Source organism: Anabrus simplex, chromosome 2 (genome assembly GCF_040414725.1).
Source record: "Anabrus simplex isolate iqAnaSimp1 chromosome 2, ASM4041472v1, whole genome shotgun sequence".
NCBI lineage: Eukaryota > Metazoa > Arthropoda > Insecta > Orthoptera > Tettigoniidae > Anabrus > Anabrus simplex.
The window spans coordinates 1,160,956,414-1,160,982,729 of record NC_090266.1 but is presented as its reverse complement, the minus strand read 5'-3'; the positions used below and the strand labels follow the sequence as shown (position 1 = coordinate 1,160,982,729).

The 26,316-nt window shown below is 40.9% G+C and overlaps 1 protein-coding gene across 5 annotated transcripts in view; it reads right to left on the bottom strand.

Annotated features, from left to right (window-relative positions):
• HDAC4 (histone deacetylase 4) overlaps positions 1–26,316 on the bottom strand; it is a 1,180,658-nt gene that overhangs the window by 11,009 nt on the left and 1,143,333 nt on the right. For all 5 annotated transcript variants that reach the window (XM_068226410.1, XM_068226411.1, XM_067142123.2 and 2 more), the window contains one exon: positions 8,265–8,405. In XM_068226410.1, the coding sequence (XP_068082511.1) occupies positions 8,265–8,405 (141 nt within the window). The remainder of the gene's footprint in view (positions 1–8,264; positions 8,406–26,316) is intronic.

Below are 26,316 nucleotides of genomic sequence, written 5' to 3'. Positions count from 1 at the left end.
GGATGCTTATAAAGAACCAATTTCAAAAACTTCGACATCAAGGGAAGCCATGGAAGCTCCAGTAGAGCAGATCTGCGAGCAAGCCCAAGATGAAAAATGGAGACAGAAGTCCCAATTGGACATGCTGTCGCCGACTCAAAACAAGAAATGGCAACAGAAGCTCCAGTAGAGCAGACTGCTGCCACAACCAAACCAGGAACGTCCGTAGAGACAGAACTGAAGATTTCTGCATCGAAAATCAACAGATTTCATATCGACAGACCACCTCACAACAGCGCATATTACAAGGAAAGGAAGAGAGCGAGGAAGGCAGCCAAAATAGCGGATGGAAGTTGGACGGAGAATAAGCCAAGGAACAGGGATTGGCAAGAGGCTATCATTCCGACAACGCCCAAAAGGCCAAGGTCGGGGGATAGTATGTCGTCAAGTTCGGCTACAAAACCGCCCGCCAAGAAACAGAAAGAAGAGATGGTCATATCCTTTTTGGAAAGACTAAATTCTATCAAGGTAGCAATAATACCTAAAACCTTTCCACATGGGAAACTGAAGGAGGAAGACGTGAAGGAACTTTCATCTGCTCTGATAGCGCAAATGAAACCGCTGTCGGACGCATGCCTTTCAGGCTTCCTCGAGTCTCCAAGGCTTGAAAGTGGAGCAATGGTACTGATCTGTGCAAATCCAGAAACTAAAAGCTGGCTGGAACAGACAGTGGCCAACTGCAACCCTTCGAAGGGGGAGAATTTGTTTGGAGGTGGCAGAAGCCAAGAAGCTGAATACTACAAAGGTCATCACCAAGTTTCCTCCTCCATTTGAGAAGATGAAGGTTGATGATGTGATTGTCAGGATACATCAGCATGACACCAAACTTCCGATGAAAAAGTGGAGAGTACTGAATGCAACAACTACTGATGACACAGGAAGGACAATTGTTTCGGCCCTTAATGAAAGAGATTTTGAAGAGCCCAAGAAGAGAGGCCTTAAGGCCAAGCTTGGACTTGGGCAGATCAAATTTCAAGTAATTAAGGGAAAAACAAATCCTAGCACTGGCAAGGATGGTACTGAAAGTTCTACAGGCCAACCTACAACATAAAAAATCAGCTGTGGCCAATTTCGTCAGGAAGTTCAAGTCCGAGGCTATCAATGTGGCTCTTGTACAGGAGCCATGGGTAGTTAAGGGCAGAGTAGCAGGACTGGTGGAATCTGGAGGTAAGCTAAGGTACGATACTACATCGAATATGCCTAGAACATGTTTACTTGTGAGCAGAAAACTAAAATGCCTTCCGTTGCAGGAACATTGTTCAAAGGACTTAGTGGCAGCCAAGATAAAACTTGGAAATTGGGAAGGTCCCAGAGAAATAACCATAGGCTCTGCATACCTTCCATATGACTCAACTAATCTGCCCCATGAGAACCTAATTTGCAACACAAAGAGGAAAGGCAAACACCTAGTCCTTGGAGCAGATGCAAATTCACACCACACGGCGTGGGGCAGCACAAACTGCAATGCAAGAGGTGAGTCTTTACAAGAATTTATTATTGGAAGTGAGTTGACGATACTAAACCGAGGAAACAAGCCTACATTTATAAATAAAAATCGTAGAAGGTAATAGACATTACACTGAGCACTACGCATATTGCAAACTTTAAAGACTGGAAGGTGCTGGAGGAACCATCATTGGCAGACCACCAGCACATCCGATTTGCAATAGATGCGAGACTATGTGGGATTGAGATGTACAGAGAAGTTCTAGGGAAGGCTGTACAAAAAATTCCAACTAACGTGAGAGGACAGAAAGAATTGGATGAGGCAGTGGAACTATTAGAAGAGGCCATTATAGACCGATTCCACGACAACTGTCCTCTCAAAGAAAAGAAAAACACCAAAAAAGTAAGGTGGAGGAACAACAAACTGGCCAAAATGAAAAAAGAGGTTAGGATGTTGTATAGAATATCATCTAGAAATGGTATGTGGGACGTATATCATAGGAAACTCACTGAGTATAACCTAGAGATACGGAAAGCAAAAAGAAAATCTTGGTGACTGTTCTGTGAGAAAGTGAAATCACACACTGAAACAGCAAGGCTCCAGAAGGTTCTTAAAGCAACCCACATAAATCACGTGGGGACACTGGAGAAACCAGATGGGTCATTTACTCAGGCGGGGAAGGACACGCTGGAGATGCTAATGGTGTGTCACTTTCCTGAGGTTGAGGAGATGACAGAAGAAGAAACGGTTGGAACAGGGACCGGAGCTCGAAGAGCAGACTGGAACTGTGCCAACAGTATAATAAAACATAACCATGTAAAATGGGCAATCGACACGTTTCACCCTATAAAGGCACCGGCGCCAGATGAGATACTTCCGATACTCCTACAGGAAGGACGGGAGATACTCGCCAATGCCCTGACGGACCTTTTCAGAGCTAGTCTAGCTTTAGGGTATGTGCCGAAATCATAGAATGAAGCTAAAGCAGTATTCATACCTAAGCCTGAAAGGGCAAATTATGCCCAAGACGAAGCATACAGACCATTATATTTAACCTCCTTTATGCTCAAAGCAATGGAGAAAATTCTGGATAAAAATATCAGAAGAACGGTGCAACTGAACTCAATGTTACATGAAAATCAGTTTGCATATAGACCCGGCAGATCTACTGAAGTAGCACTCCACCAGTTGGTTTGTAAACTAGAGGAAAGCCTAGAATATAAAGAAATTGCACTGGCGGCATTTCTAGATATAGAAGGATACTTCAGCAATAAAACCTACGACTCTACGATCAAAGCAGTGGAAAAGAGCAAGATCAGTAAAACCGCCATCTAATGGATTAAATCCATGTTAGACGGAAGGAAGATAAAAGCAACCCTGTTTGAAGAAATGCTGATGGTTAGGGCCACCCGAAGCTGTGCTCAGGGAGGAGTTCTTTCGCCTCTGCTGTGGAACCTCGTAGTGAACAAAATCATAGCTATGCTCAACGAACAGGGTTTCTATACACACAGATACACAGATGACCTAGTGATTGTGGTACGCAGGAAGGTGGTGATTGTTATCCAGGACCTTGTGCAAAGATCACTCAACCTTGTGGAGAACTGGTGTCGGGAAGAACAACTGTCAGTCAACCCGAACAAGATAACTCTGGTCCCTTTTACAAGAAGGAGAAAATTAGAGGGAAAGAGATCACTGAAGCTCTTTGGGCATGATATATATATGGAAGAACAGGCACTGCACCTAGGTGTAGTGTTAGATAAAAATCTAACCTGGAATCCACATATAGAAAGGAACATAACCTGGGCCAAGAACTTGCTGTATGCATGTAAAAGAACCGTTGGGAAGACATGGGGCCTAAGGCCATCAATGGTAATGTGGATATAAACAATGATCATAAGACCGTTGATGACCTATGCTGCAATCATCTGTTGGCAGAAAGTAAGTCAAGGAAAAGTTGGCAGTAGATTGGATAGCCTACAGAGAATGGCATGCATAGCCATAACTGGGGCTACGAGAACTACGCTGACAGATGCCTTGAATACTTTACTAGACCTCCCATTACTATGCAATTTCATAAAAGGACACGCTAGGATGAGGTCATATAGATTGGCACGATCAGAGTGCTGGAATGCACAAAGACCCAATCTAGGACACTAAAATTAACAGAGTAATAACAGAGGAAGTTCTACACATGCCTTCTGACCATATGATACCAAAGTACAACTTTGAAAAACCGTTTGAGACCCACATAGTAAAAAAAAGAAGACTGGAATATTAACAAATGGAATACTGAAAAAAGAAGATATAGTGTGGTGGACTGATAGCTCAAAGACTGTGGATGGCACAGGAGAGGGGATCAACGGGGGAAAACCTGAGAGATCAATCCAGATGAGCCTGGGCAGACACACTACAATCTTTCAAGCTGAAATGATAGCTATCACAACATGCCTTGAAGAAAATCTGAAAATGAACTATAGGAAAAAGAACATTTTCATTTTTATGGACAGCCATGCAGCCATTAAGGCACTAGAGGCAGTCCGGATAATGTCCACAATTGTCTGGTATTGCCACTCACTTCTCCTGAAGCGCTCGAAGTACAACATTGTCAAAATAATATGGGTACCAGGGCATGCAGGTATAGAAGGAAATGAAAAGGCAGATAAACTGGCCAGGAAAGGGGGAGAAACACATTTTGTAGGCCCGGAACCTGTATGCGGGATTTCCTATGGGCATGCCCGATACTACACAGGAAAATGGGTACAAAAGGAACAAATGGAAAACTGGAAAAATACTCCAGGATGCTGGCTTGCAAAGGAACTGATAAAAGGACCAAACAAGAAGCATACTAAAGAACTGTTGAAACTCAGCAGAGAAAATATAAGATGGGTAGTAGGACTGTTGACAGGACAATGCCATCTGAAAAAAGACACCTACAGAGAATTGGAGTAATAAGAGACAACATATGTAGGAAATGCAATGAAGCAGAGGAATCAGCTGAACACATACTTTTCGACTGTGAGGGGCTGGGTAGAATCAGACTCTCCACTCTGGGACTACCAGGTGAAGAAAAAATCCAAGAAGACCCAATAAGAACAACCTGCAGCTTTGTGAAGGGAGCAGGTATATCTAGGTGGGAATTAAGGAAAAACATGGTAACAAAAGATCTTAGAGGTCGATGCTAATTAGGAACTAATATTTAGAAGCCCCATGAAGAAAAGAAGAAGTCTACAGTCCTCAGTAGTACACACACAGTGCTCCTTAATCCAGCATGATGATGCTTAGATTCCAGTTGGACGTAGTCAACAGCCAGTACTACTGCAGTCCCAGTCCAACTACTCACTCGACGTCAGTACACATATGGTACCCAGTCAGTACTGCAAGGCAGTACACAGACAGTACTCCTCTTAGTACACGATGATACTATGACACCAGCGGGACACTGGCAACAGCCAGCCCAAATGCTGCTTCAGTTCAACTACCCAACTCCAACACTGACTCACTGACTGACTGACTGACTGAGTGACTGACTGCAGGCTAGTCTCCTTTTCATATCCTGATGACGGAGTACTAGAAACTTTGGGGCTCGGCTAGAGAAGCAACATTCTCACTGCACCTTTCAGAAGGAGCATGATAAAACCAGATGAAAGCACAATGCAAGGAGAGGCCGGTCATGCCCTCCAGGCCAGCTGCGAGCTCTCCGGTCTGATTCACTATTCCCTCCCAGGAAACAATAAAGGGTTCTACGACAGGGCTGGCACATAACATACACCTATCTGTGAAAGGTAGCCCTCAATTAACATTTTTATTTTGTGGTTTGCAGTAAAATTAAACTTTAACCCTTGAACGCCCAAATTTTTTATTTTTTGAAATGTTCCATTTTTCTTAATAAACATTCTTAGGAATTCAAGGAAATTCAAGGAATATCCATTATTTTGAAGCAAACGTGTTTAGTTTCGGAAATATAGGGTGTTGCATATATGCAACGCTAGGCGCTTAAGTAGTAGTCTGCAAGGTACCAACACATGTTGTTTTCTTCGAGAAAATAATGAAAATAAGAGGACAGTGAGCGTGGAGAAGAAGATATAAGTTATTGCTGAGTTGATTATTTACTAAGAGATAAAAATAATACATAAGACATTATTTACAGTACCTATTATATATACATATGGTAATCAAAATAAATATATTTATTGGAAAATGATATTGAAAACTGACAGGGTATTCAGAATTCTTCAGTTTACTGGTGTGATCATTTGCTGTGGGTTTCTCTGAAGACTCAGTGATCTGTATGTCCCTTTATGTGGAACGGAATTAACACGTTCGCGGCCGATGACGACACATATGCGTCATGACTCCACTTCTACTCAGTGCCGATGACGACACACATGCGTCACACTCCGCGCCAAACATTAAAGTTCGTATTTCCGCCAATATGTATGTAAACAAACAGACCTCTCATCTGTGCATTGTTAAGGTGTTGTTAAATATATGTGCCATCCGGGCATCAGATCAATTGTTAGGTACAATCTCTGTAGCCATTACAATTCGGCATACCATTCTGCGATGTCAAGAGAGAACAGTGAAGTGTCAGAGTCTTAGCGGGATAAACAGGCGATCTGCAATTAATGATGATAGTCTGGAAGCTCTCCTAAACGCCAGTGACAGTGACAGCATTGATAGTGACGACAGTGATGACAGTGTGAAAAGTGACTGTAGCCACCTGACTGAGAATCGTAATCGCGGATGTGCGTGTCGAGTGTCTACTCCCTGTTCTCACATTACAGAAGATGAGGAAGAAGTAAGTAATATCTCATCTCCTAATCTCCCACCAAATAATATGTGCAATATTTCAGGGGTAATTTCTTGGAGTTCAGATTCGTCCTCAATGAAAAAAATAAACTTTATTGGTCGGCCGGAAATGAAGGTTCCACTGCCAAGTGACGTGAAACCTATTGATTATTTTTGCTTGCTTGCAGATGACAACTTGCTGAATAACATTGTAACTGAATGTAACGCATTTGCAGAAGGGTAATTTTTGCGAGGAGATGTCACTGAAATGTAGCACACTGTACTGACTAGTTACATTTTACAGCTTATGGAGTAGGCCTAGGCCTAATGTAAGTATGCATTGTTCACACAGCAGTAATAAGATTCTACTGCACAGTATCTTCGTGTGAAATGTTCAAAAACTTATTTTTCTGTTAAGAAGTTCTACATTCGAACAAAACATTATTTTCCTCGTTTCACTTCATTACCAGTGATGACGCACATGCTGCGTCAAACGGCACCGAAGGCGAAAAACTCATTGGTAGTGCCGCTGACGCAGCGTGTGCGTCATGGCTCGTATGCACATAAATAATATTGAAATAATTAAAATAATAATCTAAAATGCATACGGACACAGAAATGAAGTCCTTTAAGCAAAAAAAGTAATACGGTACCACAGTAATTGTTGCCGATATCCGAGCGGCCGCGAACGTGTTAAGCAACTTATGCAGAGCCCAACGTCACAATTTACACACCCTGTACGGACTATGCTAGAGCATTTCTCGTTTGCACACCATCTTCTTTTATTATCTGGGATATACATCACAAGATGGTCTCACCCGTCGTACCGTACAACTTCATGTACGCGACCTTCCCCCGTGCGCGAGAGCGATTGGCGCTCCGCTCTCCTGGGCTCCGTGTCCGTAGGATTTGATGTAGTATTGCGCCACTTCCCGCTTGAACTGAAGCTGCGTCATTTTAGGCCGTGACATGTTGCTGAGGTACCAAGCATTTTGCAGGCTGACGTCTAAAATCCAGGAAAAAATTGCCCACCACCATTTTTTGCTCCTAACTGCCACACAGAATCTGTTGACGCTCTCGTCCACGAGATCTGTTCCTCCCATACATGTATTATAAATTCCTAATAGTACAGGGCATTCTACCATGATGACTTTCTTATCTGCCCTGGAAAACCTCTTGACCAGATAATATGCACCACAAAACTAGTATAAGAGTTTGAATTGCATGCACAGCAACGAAGGATTGTTACGTCAATAACAAACCCTTCAATAACAAATTGGTACATGAGGATGTGATTTGACAACGAATCCGCCTAGCGTTGCGAATATGCAACGCCGGGAATATGTGGATCTCACTCGCCCACGAGTTATTAATTGTAAAAGGAATCGTGCTACATACAAACTCCGATGAATTTACCTCAACACTTCCCTATACCGAATAAGCGCGCAATTTTCATTCGTTTACTGGAAAACAACTTCATACATTGAAAGAAAAGAGCACCGGCACGCCGTTACACATATGCAACACAAGGCGTTCATGGGTTAAAATTAGATATCATGTTTTGAGATTAATCGCATAATCCTTACCAAAATAACTTATGATGTTTGTTGTTTAAAGGGGCCTAACAGCTAGGTCATTGGCCCTATCAAAATAAATTGTTTATTCACCTCAACAATATTATTAAAATAAAAATACACTTTACAGTATATCATTTGCACAATCGGTTTACAAGTTATCATAGTTTCAGTGAAAGGACACGAATGGTTTAAATACTGCATGGAGAAACAGGAGTGAGCTAACAGGCAGATAGCCAGAAGACCCTGGGAAAAGCGCCACACTGAACTACGTACAGGAAGAAAACAACATATTGTCTACAATTAAATCTTGTAAGGCCAATCACCATAAATTCAAAATTGCTCCTTACAAAGCTGTGGGCAGGTCACTAGTGTTACTTAACAGACAAAAGGGCAATAAATTTCCACTAACTTACCTTCCCATTTGCCAGCTGGAGTAACTGCTGAGTCATATAGCCAAAACATGCAGGTGATACTTTATAACCCCCAAGAGGAGCAGCATGTCCAGCAGCAGCATCAAATCCAGCAGATACCAATATGATATCGGGTGAAAACTCCTGGAAACATGACAAACATCAGATCACCTACTCACATTAGATAGGACACAGAATTTCACTATGGTCAATACCCAATACCAAGAATTGTTGGCATCCTAAATCAAATTGACAAAGCTAGGGGGCTTTACGTCGCACCGACACAGATAGGTCTTATGGCGACGATGGGATAGGAAAGGCCTAGGAGTTGGAAGGAAGCGGCCCTGGCCTTAATTTAGGTACAGCCCCAGCATTTGCCTGGTGTGAAAATGGGAAACCACGGAAAACCATTTTCAGGGCTGCCGATAGTGGGATTCGAACCTACTATCTCCCGGATGCAAGCTCACAGCCACGCGCCTCTACACGCATGGCCAACTCGCCCGGTATTTGACAAAGCCAATAACATTTGCACCTTGTATCTGTACAAGGCATATTCATTGGTATCGGTTGATCAAGTGAACAACAAACCAAACAATGTCATCTTTCCATGAAACACTTCTATTTTGACAGAAAAGAAACACTCTTTAATTTTACAAAATTGGTGACCAAATTTTGCTCAGATTGGGAGATACTGAAGTTTATTTTGATTAAATGTTTCAGGAGCTACCATGGATTAATCTCAATAGGATCTTTTTCAACTTACTGTATCATCTGTATCAATATGATCACATCAATAAAGAAAAATGTCAATTCCTCAGAACATTAATTCCATATTCAACTCTTACGCTGCACAAATAATTATTGACCCCCAAAAAAATTTCAAATTGGGTCTTAAATGTGCTATCCATGTTCCAGTGGGAGGTAGGAACTTGATAAAGTAAATAATGGTCATTTTTTGACATTTACAATGGTTACTGTTGACTACAGATAAGACTGTGAATTGTAATTTATTATCTAAAGAGCAACAGTATGTAAAGGACAACAACATCAGGTTCTCTTATATGAGGGCAGTAGATCAGAATATTGCAATTAATATATTATACAGAATGTAATCAATACAACAAGTAGCATAGGCTTCGGTATAACAGTGGCTTTACTAGCCTTGCAGCTGTACATTTCGGAGGCTGGGGGGCTGTTCCTCACCGTTGGCTGTCCTGAGAATGGTTTTCCATTCTCTAGCACTACGACAAATGCTGGAATACATCCTTTCATAGGGCACGGCTGCTACCCTCTCACCTCCTATGCACCTAAAATCACCTCTCCTTGGTCTTGAGAGATACTCTATAAGACCCCTTTAGGGTACGGAATGAAAGCTTACTAAAAATAACTCTCAATATTTTAATAATGTTAATAATGTTATTTGCTTTACATCCCACTAACTACTTTTACGGTTTTTGGAGACGTCAAGGTGCCGGAATTTAGTATGGCAGGAGTTCTTTTATGTGCCAGTAAATCTACTGACACGAGGATGACATATTTGAGCACCTTCAGATACCACCGCACTGAGCCAGGATCGAACCTGCCAAGTTGGAGTCGGAAGGCCAGCACCTCAACCGTCTGAGCCATTCAGCCCGGCAGTCTCAATATTTTACATCCACATCTATCACATAAAGATAGAAAGGGATTGTTCCACTACATAACACATTCACATGCATTGGCCTTGGTTTCGGCTACTCTCTCCTACTACCCTAGATTTTTCAATGCCCTTCCCGCTTCCAAGCTCTGCATCCTGTGCGGCTGCGTGCAGTGTATAATTAGGAAGCGTCCAGTACACAACCAAGAGTGAAAATGAGCAAGAAAAAAGTTTAACAGCATCCTTTAAGTTGAATATGAATAGGCTGCAGGAAATGGATGTGAGTGGTGAGATATAAATATGAAGTGCAGCCGTGTATGATACGTTACTGGCATAACCAGAGAGACAAAAGTAAGAAGAAATTCATTTTTAAGAGTTATATTAATATATTTTGTAAAAGTCAATCAATATTAGAACCAAATATTTAGTATTTCAGGCAATTCTTGCACGACAACATTGCAACACTGTACAGCCTTTAAATCCTTGCGGCGCTGTGCGACAGTGGCACAGTGCTTAGTCACGCAACAAGTCAGCTGTGGTAATGCATAAGGGGGCTGATACAAAACTGTTTAAATGTGCTAATATCAATGTTTGCGTAAATAAAATATATTTATTTCCAGAAATCTATACAGAGAGTTTCCTCCGATATAAATCTACATAGTATATCCTTATGTGTATATGCCTACATGGGTGCAAAAGAGAACTCTACCCCGCCCCAGTCACAGATAACTACCAACCAGAGGGAAAGCCTCCCTCTCCACAAACGAACTGTTGCCTGAGAGCCTACGTGTGAGCTGAATATAAATGAAAACGTTAGCATGATCATGAACTCAAGCCAAATGGAGATCTCTCCCTCCCCGCTATGGTTGACCAGTAGCTACTGAGGGAATCCCCACCTCTCCCTGCTGTCGCCCCTATGCATATACCACTCCTCCCTCCCCGCCATGGATTATCAGCAGCGGGGGAGACCACACTGTCACCTAATACCCATATCTCAACAGTTTGCACATTATTTGCTTATTTGCACACATAATACTCTACTCCCCCAGCTACAGATATTCCACTAGCTGTGGGCATAACCCTGTCTCTCCAAATGCCTGAGTAACTGTGCACATAACTTTTATCACTTACTACTACAATCACCCTCCTTACTTAAATGACTACAACTACTTCTTTTCTGTAACTTTCTTACACATATTTCTAGCTACCGCTAAGTACTTACTAGGGTTGTTCCATTCATTCTTCATCCATCCTATAATTTTAATATCCTTCTCTTCCTGGCTTAACACTAATAGTCAACAATTTTCTTTTAACCACTACAGTTTCTTTACATACTTTCAACAAATGATTTTTTTTTCTCATTTCCTCACAACAACAACGTACTTGGGAGGTCGTAGCCCTTGACGTGACAGGCGCATACACCATAATACCCAGGATCAAGACTGGCAGTCACTGATCTCTTCAATAAATGGGTAGAAGCCTTCATACCAGAAGCAACAATGGGATAGATCACCAGCCTTCTGCAGATCAAGGTATTCGGCTACTACGGCTATCAACAGTGCATCCTGTCAGATAATGGGAGCCAGTTCACATTAAAGAAGTGACAGCAGATGATGAACAATTGGGGTGTGGAGCACTGGACCACCCCCATCTACAACATGAGGGTCAACACAATGAAATGACGGAACCAAGAGCTGAAGAGGATGTTATGGATTCATCTAGTAGACAAAGAACACGAACTGTGGGACCGTCAGGTACCACATTCACTCTTTGCCTTATGAAGATGTATCAACCATGTCAATGGATCCTTCTCAGTAGAACTGTTCCTTGGTCTGGGACATTCTATCATCTACCAGCTGTGGTCAAGAAGGGACAGCTGTCTCTCTCACTGAATAGCAGCACAATCAGCAGCAGGATAACCAGAGAAATCATGCGTTGGCTGAAAAGATTACATTTACCCAGGCCAAGGCACTAGATGCTGAAGAAGACCAGTTCTTCCTACCAGGCCAACAGCTACTGCACCATTATCAACCAGTTAGTAGCAAGATTGGCTTACTCCATGAAGGCCTTGCTTTGAAGTCGATTGGGTCCATCGAAGAGGATAAACGCCTGGGTCATGTGGTGTACTTCCTGAAGACCACCCCTTCAGTCAAGGCCATCGCAGCAGGTTGAAACAACCCCTACGAGTCCAGAGCGAGCTGAACGCAATGAGGGAATATGTTCCAGCTGGAATGGAGGCCGATAACTGTATGGCACCGACAGCCCCAGACATGGAGGAATCCCATCATAACAAGGAGGAAACCAAACTCAATGAACAAGAGGAGGAGATGAACCTAAGAGCCACGATGGATGACGACACAGAGCCAAGATACAATTTATGACCTAGGAAGTGTCAATGAGAAGTGAAAAATTGTTTCAAGTTATAGTGGGGATTAGGTTAGCTTACATGTATAACTTGTAAACAATCTTTCATATGTGTTTCACGTATGTTTGGGAAACTTGTAGGTGTGTTTGTGCTAATTCGAGAGAACTCCAGAGCAATAAATTACCAAAGACATGCTGATTTACGAGAACTCTGGAATAATAACGTACCATGGACATCTGTATATTTATTCTAGAACTTTCCAGATATTTTGTGGTTGCAAGATGTTGTGACAAACCTGGAAGTATCTGGAAATGTATATACACAGCAGTACAGCCAGAGTGGGGATTGAGTTGTGTTGTTGTTATGCTGTTGTGAATAGTGTATGAAGTGGAATGAGTTTAGTATTGATACCATTCGAAGGATCAATTGTAGATTACTGTGTATATAATTCATTTATTTATTTATTTATTTATTTATTTATTTCCTTCTTTTTGAATCTTGCCATCAAAGGACCATGGAAAGTAACCCTGTTCATTCATCTTGACCCTCCTTTTCTTGACTTCCAATAGTTCGTCATCCTTTCACTTTGCTGTTTCCTCCTATCTTGTGTCCAGATGTTTACCTTTCCCCTTTCCTTCTCCTGGAAACCCTTGAAATAAAAAGCTGTTCCATCTCATATTATATCGTCTGTTATTCCAATCTCTGTCATATCATGTTTTACTCCTTGGATCCGCTTGTTGCCATTCTTGCTCTTGTAAACATGGTTAAACACTAGTTTTGTCAATCTGCTGTTATCCATCCCCATCTGACCAAACCATTCAATTCTGCTCTTTCTGATTGTGTCTGACATCCTTTCGTTTTCTTTGTCCTTTTACAGACCTTTATTCCTCCTATGCCTAAACTCTCCTTCCTGGTTCCCATACTTTCTTCAATATTTTCCTTTCCTCTTCTCTATCTCTTCTATTTTACCACTTTTCAGAGAGAACATGCATTCTGTGACATACAGACTCTCTGGTTTGATTACCTTGTTGTAGTGGTTCATTTTAGTTTTTCTTAAAGAGATTCTTCTTATCTTCAGTGAGTTGGTAAGCTAGTTCCAGTTTTCTTGCTCTTGATCTGTTTGCTTCCTTGTCGAGTCCATTAATCTGAATTATTTCACCTAGGTATTTAACTTTATTTATTCACTAGCTGATGTACCCGTGCTTCGCTATGGGATTCTCAGACAGATTGACTTGGTGGTTTTCCTAACTGAATTCAACATAGGTCATTACAAAAACGTCAGTAGGAATGTAGCGATCGAAAGCAATGTTATCATATAAAATACTCGATCAAATGAAAAATCGCACACTTTTTCACTTTCAACGAACAGTACTACGGTGCCGATCTAAGAGTCCAAAGTTCCAGAGATGGATTAACCAGGTCGCAGACTGCCGTGAACACTCCTCTGTCATTATTCCGTTAAATATACACACTACTCATTCCAATCAGTGCCTCAGTGTAGGGATTGAATAGCTCGAATACTATGATGAACCAGTGTGTTACGTACCAGATATATCAGGAAATGTACGAACCAGAGGAATGGCATGCTAAAGAAGAAAGTTATCGTATTCCCCAGCTACTTCCCGCCAATATACAAGTAGGCTGTTACAGTCGGTACGACCAAGCGAGTTGCCCGTGTGGTTAGGGGCGCGCAGCTGTGAGCTTGCATCCGGGAGATAGTGGATTCGAACCGCACTGCCGGCAACCCTGAAGATGGAAATTCTAAGTTCCCATGGAGGGAATTAGATTCTTAATAGAGCAAACGCCGGAAAAGCCATCCATCTAATTTTTGATCTGATTTTTGATCTAACCCTGAAGATGGTATTCCATGGTTTCCCATTTTCACACCAGTCACACCAGGCTGTACCTTAAAGCCAAGGCCGCTTCCTTCACACCACTATTCATTTCCTATCCCATCGTCGCTATAAGACCTACCTGTGTCGGTGCGAAGTCAAACAAATTAAAAAAACCTCGGTACGCTACAGTAATCCTATCTATCGGGGATGAGAGGAAACAGAAGACAAAAAGCACATCATAACAAACAATGGTCAATGTAATGTTATTGTTGATAAAGTTTATGAGCTTTCTATATCGCAGGCCTTCACATTAGTTTTCTTTCGACTCTGTGATATTAGGGTGTCCTACAAAATTATTTATATCGTAGACTGTAGTTCCTTATTCTCAGACTTTACATACCGATTTTCACTAAATTCTGTTTACCCATTTTCTTGTGACTCGGCACTGATATGGACTTAGTAACAAAAATACAAATTCATGAATATCTCTGATTATATGCGGTACGGTAACAATGTATAAGACATAAGTGATCGGAAATTTAATAACTACTACTAACTAATGACATAACTAAAGTTATGTTACTTATGTAGTATTTATCGATACGACCACTAATAACATAAATAACTTATTTGAGAATTACATTCCAGGCCTTCCCCTAAACTACCATTTCACTCAACGTGAATAAAATAATTTGTAGCCTAGATTGCAGTGGTTCATCACCCGACATTACATACCGATTTTCATTTAATTCTCTTCAGCCGTTTTCTATTAATGCGGGTACAGACAGACAGACAGACAGACAGACAGACAGACAGACAGACAGACAGACAGACAGACAGACAGACAGACAGACAGACAGACAGACAGACAGACAGACAGACAGACATTACGGAAAAGTAAAAAATGCATTTTCTTGTTACTGTGGACATTGCCGATACAGAAACACCATTCTTTTCAAATTCTGAGCAATGTACAGACAAAACTCTTATTTTATATATATAGATTACATTTCAGGCCTTCCCCTAAACTACCATTTCACTCACTGCGAATAACATTATTGATAGCCTAGATTATAGCGACCTATTCCCCGAGTTTGCATACCAATTTTCGTGAAGATACGACCACTAATAAAATAAATATTTGACAATTAAATTTTTTTTTTTTTTTTTTGCTAGGGGCTTTACGTCGCACCGACTCAGATAGGTCTTATGGCGACGATGGGATAGGAAAGGCCTAGGAGGTGGAAGGAAGCGGCCGTGGCCTTAATTAAGGTACAGCCCCAGCATTTGCCTGGTGTGAAAATGGGAAACCACGGAAAACCATCTTCAGGGCTGCCGATAGTGGGATTCGAACCTACTATCTCCCGGATGCAAGCTCACAGCCTCTACGCGCACGGCCAACTCGCCCGGTCAATTAATTTTTTTTTTTTTTTTCTCAGCATGTATAGCCTATATTGTAGCGAATTATTTCCCATCTTTGTCTAGCGATTTTCATTAAGACACGACCACTAATAACATAAATATTTGAGAATTAAATTTCAGGCCTTCACCTAAACTACCATTTCATTCAGCGTGATTAAAATAATTTATAGCCTAGATTGTAGCAGTTCATCACCCGACTTTACATTCCGATTTTCATTAAATTCTCTTCAGCCGTTTTCTCGTGATGCGTGTACATACATACCATCTGTCAACTAAACATTGAGGGTATAAGTAGAGCCAAAAGTTAATACTTATCCAAGATACTTCTGGATCATTCTGTTGATATTCTGGTGCTACAGGAAACTCATTGTGAAGATGAACATCAATTGCTTACCAGGCGGAAAATACCTGGGTACAAACTAACTACTGGACTCCACCACCCTAAATATGGCATCGCCATCTATATGAAGAACAATATTGACAAATATGAAGTTCTGCCACCAGACTCCATGCATAATATCTTCACCACATCTGTCAAGGTTCAAAATATTACTATCACAAATGTTTACAAACCACCAATGGTTAACTGGCCAGACCCTATCACACTAAAACCCACCGAAAATAGTGTTATCCTAGGTGACTTGAACAGCCATCATACATTATGGGGGTATGAGGATAGCGATGAGAATGGTGATAGGCTATTGTAATGGATAGACAATAATAACCTGACACTGGTGTATGATGCCAAGGACAAAGGTACATTCCATTCAGCACGATGGGATCATGATTATTCTCCAGACTTGTGTTTTATGTCACATGGACTAATGACCCAATCTTCACAAACACAAAGGCAAGTACTGAACGATTTCCCACGAAGCCAACACAGGCCCATAATCTATAAAATCGGCCTGCAAATCCCAATAATTAGATCAATACCTAAAGCTCGGTGGAATTTTCAGAAAGCTGACTGGAAACTGTACTCCTCGTACACTGATGCTAACATACGATGGGTAAGACCATCTCCTGAGAACTACGTCCGTTTCGTGGGACTAATCAAAGCTGCTGCTAAGCGAAGTATTCCGAGAGGATTCCATAAAGATTACATACCTGGGTGGGGTGAGGAAACTAGCCGTATATACAAAGAGTACAAACAAGACAACAGTCATGAGAAAGCTACCGAACTGCTGGCATCCTTGGACAGTGGCAGGAAAGAAAAGTGGAACAAAACTGTTGAAGGGCTCAGCTTTACTCACTCAAGCCGGAAAGCTTGGTCTCTTATCCGAAAATTGGACTCTTCAAACAAGCCAGCAAGAAAACGAAGATCTATAAACTTAGAGAACATTGCCAACTACATTGTCTCCTCATCCAGGCCCATGAAAGATAAGAAATACAGCAGAAAAATTCGATCTGAGCTCAAGCGGTTAAGACAAGAAGCTGAACCTCATACCATCTACTCTCGTCCACTTTCTCCAGAGGAAGTACAACATGGCCTGAAGTCCCTCCAGAACGGTAAAGCAGCTGAATTTGACGGTGTATGTCCAGAGCTACTGAAGAACTGTGGCCCCGCAACTGTACGCTGGCTGGCGTCCTTCTTTAGCAGTATACTGCACACTGGACATGTACCCCCAGTATTTAAGAGAACCAAAATCATCTCGATATTGAAGCCAGGAAAGGACCCTTCTCTACCCCAGAGCTACAGGCCAATTTCGCTATTGTGTGTTACATATAAACTACTGGAAAGGCTAATTCTGAACAGGATAGCTCCTGCAATTGAACATCTGATCCCAATAGAGCAAGCTGGGTTCCGCCCCAAGCGAGACTGTAGTGACCAAGTCCTTGCCTTAACATCATATCTGGAGATTGGTTTTGAGAAGAAATTTAAAAATGTTTCTGTCTTCCTTGATCTGTCAGCGGCCTATGATACTGTCTGGAGAGAGGGTCTCCTCCTGAAGCTCATCAAGATTGTACCTTGTCTTAAGGTGATTACTCTCATTGATAATGTATTGAGTAATCGATTATTCCAGGTATTCTCTGAAAATTCCAGGAGTAGATTGCACAAATTGAATAACGGCTTACCACAGGGTTCAGTCTTAGCCCCTATACTGTTCAATTTGTACATCCATGATATCCCAGAAACTACAGCTCGGAAATTCATTTATGCCGACGATATAAACCTAACAGTACAGAGATCTACTTTCAAGGAGGCTGAGGATATACTGTCTGAAGATCTACGGGTGATGGATGAATACTTTAGGAAGTGGAGACTTCAGCCAAGTCCTTCGAAGACGGAAGCAGCCGCATTCCATCTCAACAACTTAGAGGCTACTTATCAACCTAGGATACGGTTCAGGAATCAACTTTTGAAATACAATAGTACACCAAAATACCTAGGTGTAACATTAGACAGATCACCGACATACCGAAGTCACATAGAAAAAACAGCCGCCAAACTTAAGACTCGGAATAACCTGCTGAGCAAGTTAGCTGGAACTTCATGGGGAGCTGACGCCAATACTTTGCGAACTACTGCCTTGGCCATGGTGTATTCTACAGCTGAGTATTGTGCCGGAATATGGTTAAATAGCTCTCACTGCAATCTAATTGATATCCAACTTTGCCAGGCTATGAGTATTGTATCCGGCACGCTGTACTCAACTCCAGTGCAATGGTTACCTGTCCTTTGCAACATCTCTCCCCCTCGTATAAGGAGACAACAAGCACTTAATAGCTTATGGTGCAGAATAGTGAAGAATGAGGCCCTTCCTATACACCAGGATATAAAGCAGCACACTACAACTAGGCTGAAGTCAAGAAAACCAGCGTGGAAGACAGCTTTGGACCTCTCATGTCTTCGGTTCAATCCCAGGAATGCCTGGAGAGAAGAGTGGAGGATGTCATCACCCAGTGGCTTATGTGATATCTCCGACTCCAACATGAAACTGGCTGGCTTTAATCTGCCCCGTGCTGTTTGGTCAACCCTGAACAGGATCCGATGTTGTGTCGGTAGGACTGGTGCAGCCTTACATCTGTGGGGATGGGTAGATTCTCCCTGCTGTGACTGTGGTGCTCAAGTGCAGTCTATCAAGCACATAGTTCAAGAGTGCCCCGTACGTGCATTTCCTGGCTCTGTGGAGGAATTTTTTGAAGTAACACCAGAAGTGATTACATGGATAAAAAATTTGGACATTAAAATATAAAAGTGAAGTCCTGATGCTGTCACCAACTTGTATATTTGTACATTTTGTATTATATTTGTATATTTTGATTGTCATGTACACATCATACGCTAATAATAATAATAATAATAATAATAATAATAATAATAATAATAATAATAATAATAATAATAATAATAATAATAATAATAATAATAATAATAATAATAATCGCTAAAATGCAAATAATCAATAAATTATTGAACGAGGAGTTAGAACATTGGTGGTCTCTTGTCACAGAATGGATTAAAATTAAATCGGTATTTTGAACTGTGATTCATTTCCTGTGAAAATAAAGAGATTTACAACTGAAATGCAATTTTTAAAACTCTCAAAAAAAAAAATCAAAAAAAAAATCGGGAGTTCTATTACACTTCCGCTAAGCCTTTGCGAAACATAGGTTGCAGATCCAATGTAGCCCGGCTAGGACGATGCCACAGCGTGTTTTACAAAGTTGCCAAGACTATCTTTACAAGAACAAGCCAGTGAACAGACCGTTGGTCTGGATTGGTGAGGTCCGGTTAGTAACCATTATGCTTGCGGGGGTGGGGAGGGAAGCAAAGAGAGTCAGAGGAGCGTAAGCTCCCAGGTTAACAAGCCTCTAACATCCCCTCTCGAGTCTTGCTAAATTGTGACGAAAATAAATATTTTTTTTTTACGTCACACCAACACAGATAGGTCTTATGGCGACGATGGGATAGGAAAGGGCTAGGAGTGGAAAGGAAGCAGCCGTGGCCTTAATTAAGGTACAGCCCCAGCATTAGCCTGGTGTGAAAATGGGAAACCATGGAAAATCTTCTTTAGGGCTGCTGACAGTGGGATTTGAACCCACTATCTTCCGGATGCGAGCTCACAGCTGCGCGCCCCTAAACGTAAGGCCAAATCGCCCAGTAAAATAAGGTTATGGGCGCAAGTCACGACAGTTTCAAATTATTACAAATAATGAAAATCATTTTACTTTCCGTATTGAAAGAATCTCAATAATAATATAAGAGAATTTACTGGACTCCAACCTATTCAATACATTACAGGATGTTAACATTTTTAGTTAAACATCGTTAAAATGGAGACATGTTTCGCCCCCCATGTGGGGCATCATCAGTCATATCAAAGCACCTCAAAATTAAACCAGACGTCTGGTTGGAAATTATGAACATAATATGTAAGAAAGAATACATTAAAAAACACGTACAAGGTCCTATCTTAAACAAAATAACAATAGACTAGTTACACATAGTAAAATACGCTAGTGGTTTCTTAATATTAAAATGAGGCCATCATATGTACAGTATAACAATGAAAGTAATCAAAGTCTATATGATATTGAGTTCGAAGGTAGTTCTACGTAGTATATACAAATTTTGGCAAAATAAAATACAATTTACAATTACTGTACACTTATTTATTAATTGTTAAAATTAATGAGGTAAAACATTCCAATCTGTCTATTTGTGATTTGGCTCCAACCAAAATAATTCGCCCTAGGATTCATGAGGTAGTCAACTCCGTTGGTCACTCTCTATATGAATGGAGTGCACAGTGCAAGTGAACAGCTTTTGTTGATTATAAAATGAGGCTGTGCTAAGACAGAGTTAAAACAACACCGGCTTCAAATGAAGATAGTTAAAACATCATTAGATTCTTCCTAGTTGACTAGAGGTTTGCACTCCATTCATACAGAGAGTGACCAATGGAGTTGACTACCTCATGAATCCTAGGGCGAATTATTTTGGTTGGAGCCAAATCACAAATAGACAAATTGGAATGTTTTACCTCATTAATTTTAACAATTAATAAATAAGTGTACAGTAATTGTAAATTGTATTTTATTTTGCCAAAATTTGTATATACTACGTAGAACTACCTTCGAACTCAATATCATATAGACTTTGATTACTTTCATTGTTATACTGTACATATGATGGCCTCATTTTAATATTAAGAAACCACTAGCGTATTTTACTATGTGTAACTAGTCTATTGTTATTTTGTTTAAGATAGGACCTTGTACGTGTTTTTTAATGTATTCTTTCTTACATATTATGTTCATAATTTCCAACCAGACGTCTGGTTTAATTTTGAGGTGCTTTGATACGACTGATGATGCCCCACATGGGGGGCAAAACATGTCTCCATTTTAACGATGTTTAACTAAAAAAGTTAACATCCTGTAATGTATTGAATAGGTTGGAGTCCAATAAATTCTCTTATATTATTATTGAGTTTCAAATTACGCGGTTTTTAATTTTCAACGAGTGTGGCGGCCTTGTGGGCGCACATTATGCAGGATCTATTGCAGGCAACAGAAAATAGTCTTCATGACAGCTTACCCGGCTGACCAAAGCCGGCGAATAGAAACAAATAAAATGTTCACAAATCTGAGATTTATAATGCCTTCATTTTCATTCTTATATATAAGTAAGAATACAGCTAGGGCCAGCTTGTTGGGTCCTTGGCAAACATAAAGAACGGATCTCTCCTCTACGCTACTCAGGTATCCTTTCACGTCTTTTTTGTTATAATTTTCACCCGGTGAACTCGACACGATACTGCCAAATTATAAGTGAAAATCCCTGAGGACATATTTCCATGTAAATTATGAATTCCCTTCTACCTATTTTAAAGTTTTGTACTTCTAGAAACATCATCTCTAATAGTCTTTTTTATGAAACAAATGCATGATATATACTAAGCATTATTGCCAGTTAGCCCAACTGTAGAAATTTAAGATATAGGGACAATGTAATTTATGTCAATTTTGTTATTTTTCAGATCAAATGTGAGAAAAATACCACATAGATCAACTTAGAAATACTGCGATGCATCTGATATGAGTACAGAAATCTGTATCAACACAGCATTTCTGCCAGTCTACTTTGGGCAGCGACCAACAACTATTTTCTTCAGACCTATGCACTGCAATGTTGGGAGCTAATATGTCCCTGCATCAACAGGAGTATCTTCAAATTTCAACAAGCTGCTGGGAGCAATCACCAAGTTGGAGAAGAGTGGCATGCCCCTGGTGGAGTCATTTAGGATTGTGGAAGAAGTCAGGGGAAGTTTTGACCGAACCTCTGGGAAGGCAGCCGCTGTCAGGGAAATAAAACCAGATGAAGTGACTTCATTGAAGTTTTGTCCAATCACTACATGTGATGTTGAGAGATCGTTCTCTCAGAACAAAAACATTAAGCATAAGAGGAGAACAAGATTGTCACCGGAACACATTGAAAAGTTGCTTGTAAATTCCTTTTATAGTAATTGAGTGTGTTATTAAATTATAAGAAATTTTTTCATGCCTATTTTGTTGCCTATTTTATGTGTTAGTGCCTATTTAAATGCCTATTTTAGCTAATTTAAGAGCCTATTATGCCTGCCTATTTTAACTGTTTTTATTGCCTATAATTTTCATCTCTAATAATAATAATAATAATAATAATAATAATAATAATAATAATAATAATAATAATAATAATAATAATAATAATAGTAATGCTGAACGCCATGTGTTTTTTTTTTTTTTTTTGTCAGAGGTCAGCACAATCAGACTGCTACAGTCCCAGTGGAAGGGGGACAGAGTCACGCGCCTCACCAGCGTCAGTGAGTTCCGAGACTTGGACGAGGGTGGTTAACGGTATTGTGTTTGTGCGCTACAACATGGACCATGGCGTCCTAATGTATATTTTGTACAGTGTAAATAGTTTTGTGAATAAATGAAGCATGTAATGTACATTATGTTGGCCTTCCCTTTGCACTTAATGAAGTACATTTCGTGGACTGTGGAAAGAGCTAGGCCTCGTTCAACACGAGTAAGCAACTCTAAAACGAGACCGAACATTTTGGTCCTTCGATGCCCGATGTGATTCAGTGACGATATTACATCTCATAATCTGCGCATTTAGGCCTATTAATGATTACAGTTTATTTACAAGATTTTACATTTGTGTAAAGTACGAATGTGTTCATTTTACCGCCAAACTTAACAACCACCCACGTGCTAGGTACTGCGCAGCAAAGTACAAATGAGTGACTTCAACTAACGTGCCGTGTATGTGATTCACAACCATTTTCTACATGAAACACAGCGACTTGTGATGTGATTAACTGAGTTCTAATACAGTTCTCATTCATTTTAAACTTTGAGATTGAAGAGTGTGTTGCCGCCATCTTGCGCGGACGAATACAGTCTTGCCAACACAATTGGTGGAGATTCCAAGGAGTAGTAATCCAGATCCGTAGCAGTAGTTCCAGAAGTGACCACCAGAGTGCAGCCCAGCCGCGCCGTGCTCTTTGGTTTTCAGCCCTGCTGTGGAAGGATACATCCTCCTGACCTGTAAGTAGTCTGGCATTCCCAGTCCTTTATAATATATCCATTATTTCTTGTTATCCTTCACCATGGATCCTGTCCAGCGAAAAGGTCTCATAAAAAAGAGAGCAGTTATTCAGTCTCGTATAAAGCGTATAGCTAGTTTTGTCAGTACATTTAACGAAGGCTCAAATCTGAATGATATTCGAGTTATGCAAAGGCTGCTATGTTCAAGTAAGGAGGAATACAACGATGTTCAAACCCAGTTAGAAATTAGCGATACCGAAGAAGTTCACGATGCAGATAGGGAATCCACTGAAGAACTCATCCTAGAAATAGAATCTACGATGGAAACTCTGTTGAATGCAAATTCGAATGCAACTTCCCCCGCAACATCTAGTTCTTCAAATACCAGTAGCATACATGAAATAAGACTCCCTACAATTTCACTGCCAAAATTTACAGGAATTATTTCTGAATTTATTCATTTTCGAGATACCTTCCAGAGCCTAGTAATTAATAATCATGCCTTAACAGACATACAGAGGTACTATTACCTACTATCATGCTTATCGGGAGAACCTCATAAATTAATTGAAAGCTTGCCTGTCACTGAAAGCAATTTCAAGGTAGCTTGGGAATTAATCTTTCAGAGATATAATAACCCCAAATTGATTGTAGACCTACACGTTAAGCAACTGCTAGATCTTCCGTCAGTTAAAACAGAATCAGCTAAGGATTTAAGTGTGTTGCTAAATCAACTGCTGAGCAACCTGAGCGCTATGTAAGTAATGGAAATAGATGTGCCTCTGCATGAAATTTTGTTATCTCGCTTAGTGCTAGATCGAATCAGCCTCGGTCTAAGAAAACAGTGGGAAGTTAAATCCTCAGATAAGAAGTTCCCTCGCTTGAAGGATTTAGTAGCTTTCTTGGAGAATAGTTGTCAAACTCTGGAGCTAATCAACCCCGAAAAACACCAAAGCGACAAGCAACAGGTCGTATCCAAACATGGTGGTGATAAGAGCAGTAAGAAGTCCTTTGTCACAACAGCAACTCATTGTGAGTTTTGTAAGGCTTCTCACACCCTAACAAAATGCCCTAAGTTTCGTGAAGCCAGCGTTGGAAATAGAATAGATTTCACCAAGAAGTGTAAACTTTGCTTTAACTGTCTGGGTGCTAATCATACTTTAAAGGAGTGTAGTTCAGGAAATTGTCGAATCTGCAATAATACACATCATACTCTGTTGCACAAGGAGCAGAGTACATCCTACAATGCTTCTACTACATCAGAAACCAACCAGACTCAGCAGCAAACCTACTGTGCTGTGAAGAGTAACTATACTCATGTAGAAGTTCTATTGTCAACAGCTCTCGTAGTGGTCACAGACAAACGTGGGAATGCACATCAGTGCCGAGCTCTACTTGATAGTGTGTCTCAAATGCATTTCATGTCCAGGCGTTTGGCAGATCGCTTAGGGATTGAATTGACACGGCACTCAATGCCTATAAGGGGAATTAGTGATACTAAGGCAACTGAATCATCACATATTTGTCAAATCCAAGTTACATCTAGGGTCACAGACTACACTACCCCTATTGTTTGTGCTGTACTTCCTCGCATAACTGGTCAGCTCCCTACAGTACAGCTTGACACGTCTGACTGGCAGCTACCACAGGACATTCCCTTGGCGGATCCTCAATTTAGTACACCAGGTGAAGTTGATTTACTACTGGGGGCTTCTGTGTTTTTTGACATACTGCGTCGTGGTCAACTCACGAGAGAAAATCATCCTGTACTACAGGACACTGAATTTGGTTGGATCTTATCAGGCAAAATACCACCACACTCTCTCAAGTCCACCAGCAAGAAAGTAATGTCTTGTCTTGTGCGCAGCAATGAACTGCACGTACAGGTCGAACGATTTTGGCAACAAGAGGAAGTAAAGATGTCTCCCCCGCGTTCTAAGGAAGAAAGTCAGTGCGAAGAACACTTTGTGAACAACACTACTAGGGATAGCACCGGAAGATATGTTGTAAGACTGCCTATTAAACCACACCATGAGGAACTTGGGGATTCATTTAAATACGCCACTCGTTGCCTCAGTCAAACTGAACAGCGGTTACATTACCAACCAGACTTGAAGAAGGACTATGTTGAGTTCATGACAGAATATGCTGATCATCACATGGAACTCGTGACAACGCTAACCAATAAGCCAACATATTACCTGCCACATCATGCTGTAATTAAGCAGTCCAGCACTACCACTAAGGTCAGAGTCGTCTTCAACGCCTCTGCTAAAACAACTAGTAACTACTCACTGAACGATATCTTGATGGTTGGACCTACGGTGCAAGAAGACTTGTATTCTATCATTTTGAGATTTAGAACACAGAAGTATGCCTTCACTGCAGATGTTACAAAAATGTACAGGCAAATTCTAGTTCATCCTGATGACCAAGATCTGCAACGCATTGTATGGCGTTTATCTCCGAATGAACCTATCCAGATTTATCGACTTTCCACTGTAACTTATGGTACCTCAGCAGCGCCTTTTTTTAGCCACGAGATGCCTGGTACAACTTGCCAACGATGGTGCACTGCAATACCCAAGAGCGTCGGAGACATTACGAAGAGACTTCTATGTTGATGATGTTCTGAGTGGAGCAGATACCATTGGAGATGCACTCAGTCTGCAACAAGAGCTGATCGAACTACTCAGTAGCGCAGGCTTTCCTCTTCGTAAATGGTGTGCTAACTATCCCACTCTTTTAGAGCACATACCTCTTGAGCACCAAGAATCACAACTGCCCTGGAGTCTGGATGACAAGGAAGAGGGTACCATTAAGGCCTTGGGACTACTGTGGCATCCTCTAAAGGACATCTTCCAGTTTGTAGCTACCAGTCAGACCCAGAAGACCACAACCTGGACAAAACGTAGTGTGTTATCCTGCATTTCATCCATTTTTGATCCTTTGGGCCTCTTAGGTCCAGTAATAATAAAATGTAAAATTTTCTTGCAACACTTATGGCAGGCGAAAGTGGACTGGGATCAGAGTTTGCCTCCTGAGCTATTAACTACCTGGGAAACAGTTTCATGCATATTTGCCATCACTCAACGACATTCGCATCCCTCGAAGAGTGACGGGAGACGGAGAGATTAAACAATGTGAGTTACACGGATTCTCTGATGCTTCAGAAAGGGCCTTTGGAGCATCTGTTTACCTACGGAGTATAGATGTCAAGGATAATGTAGCAGTAGTGCTGTTAAGCTCCAAATC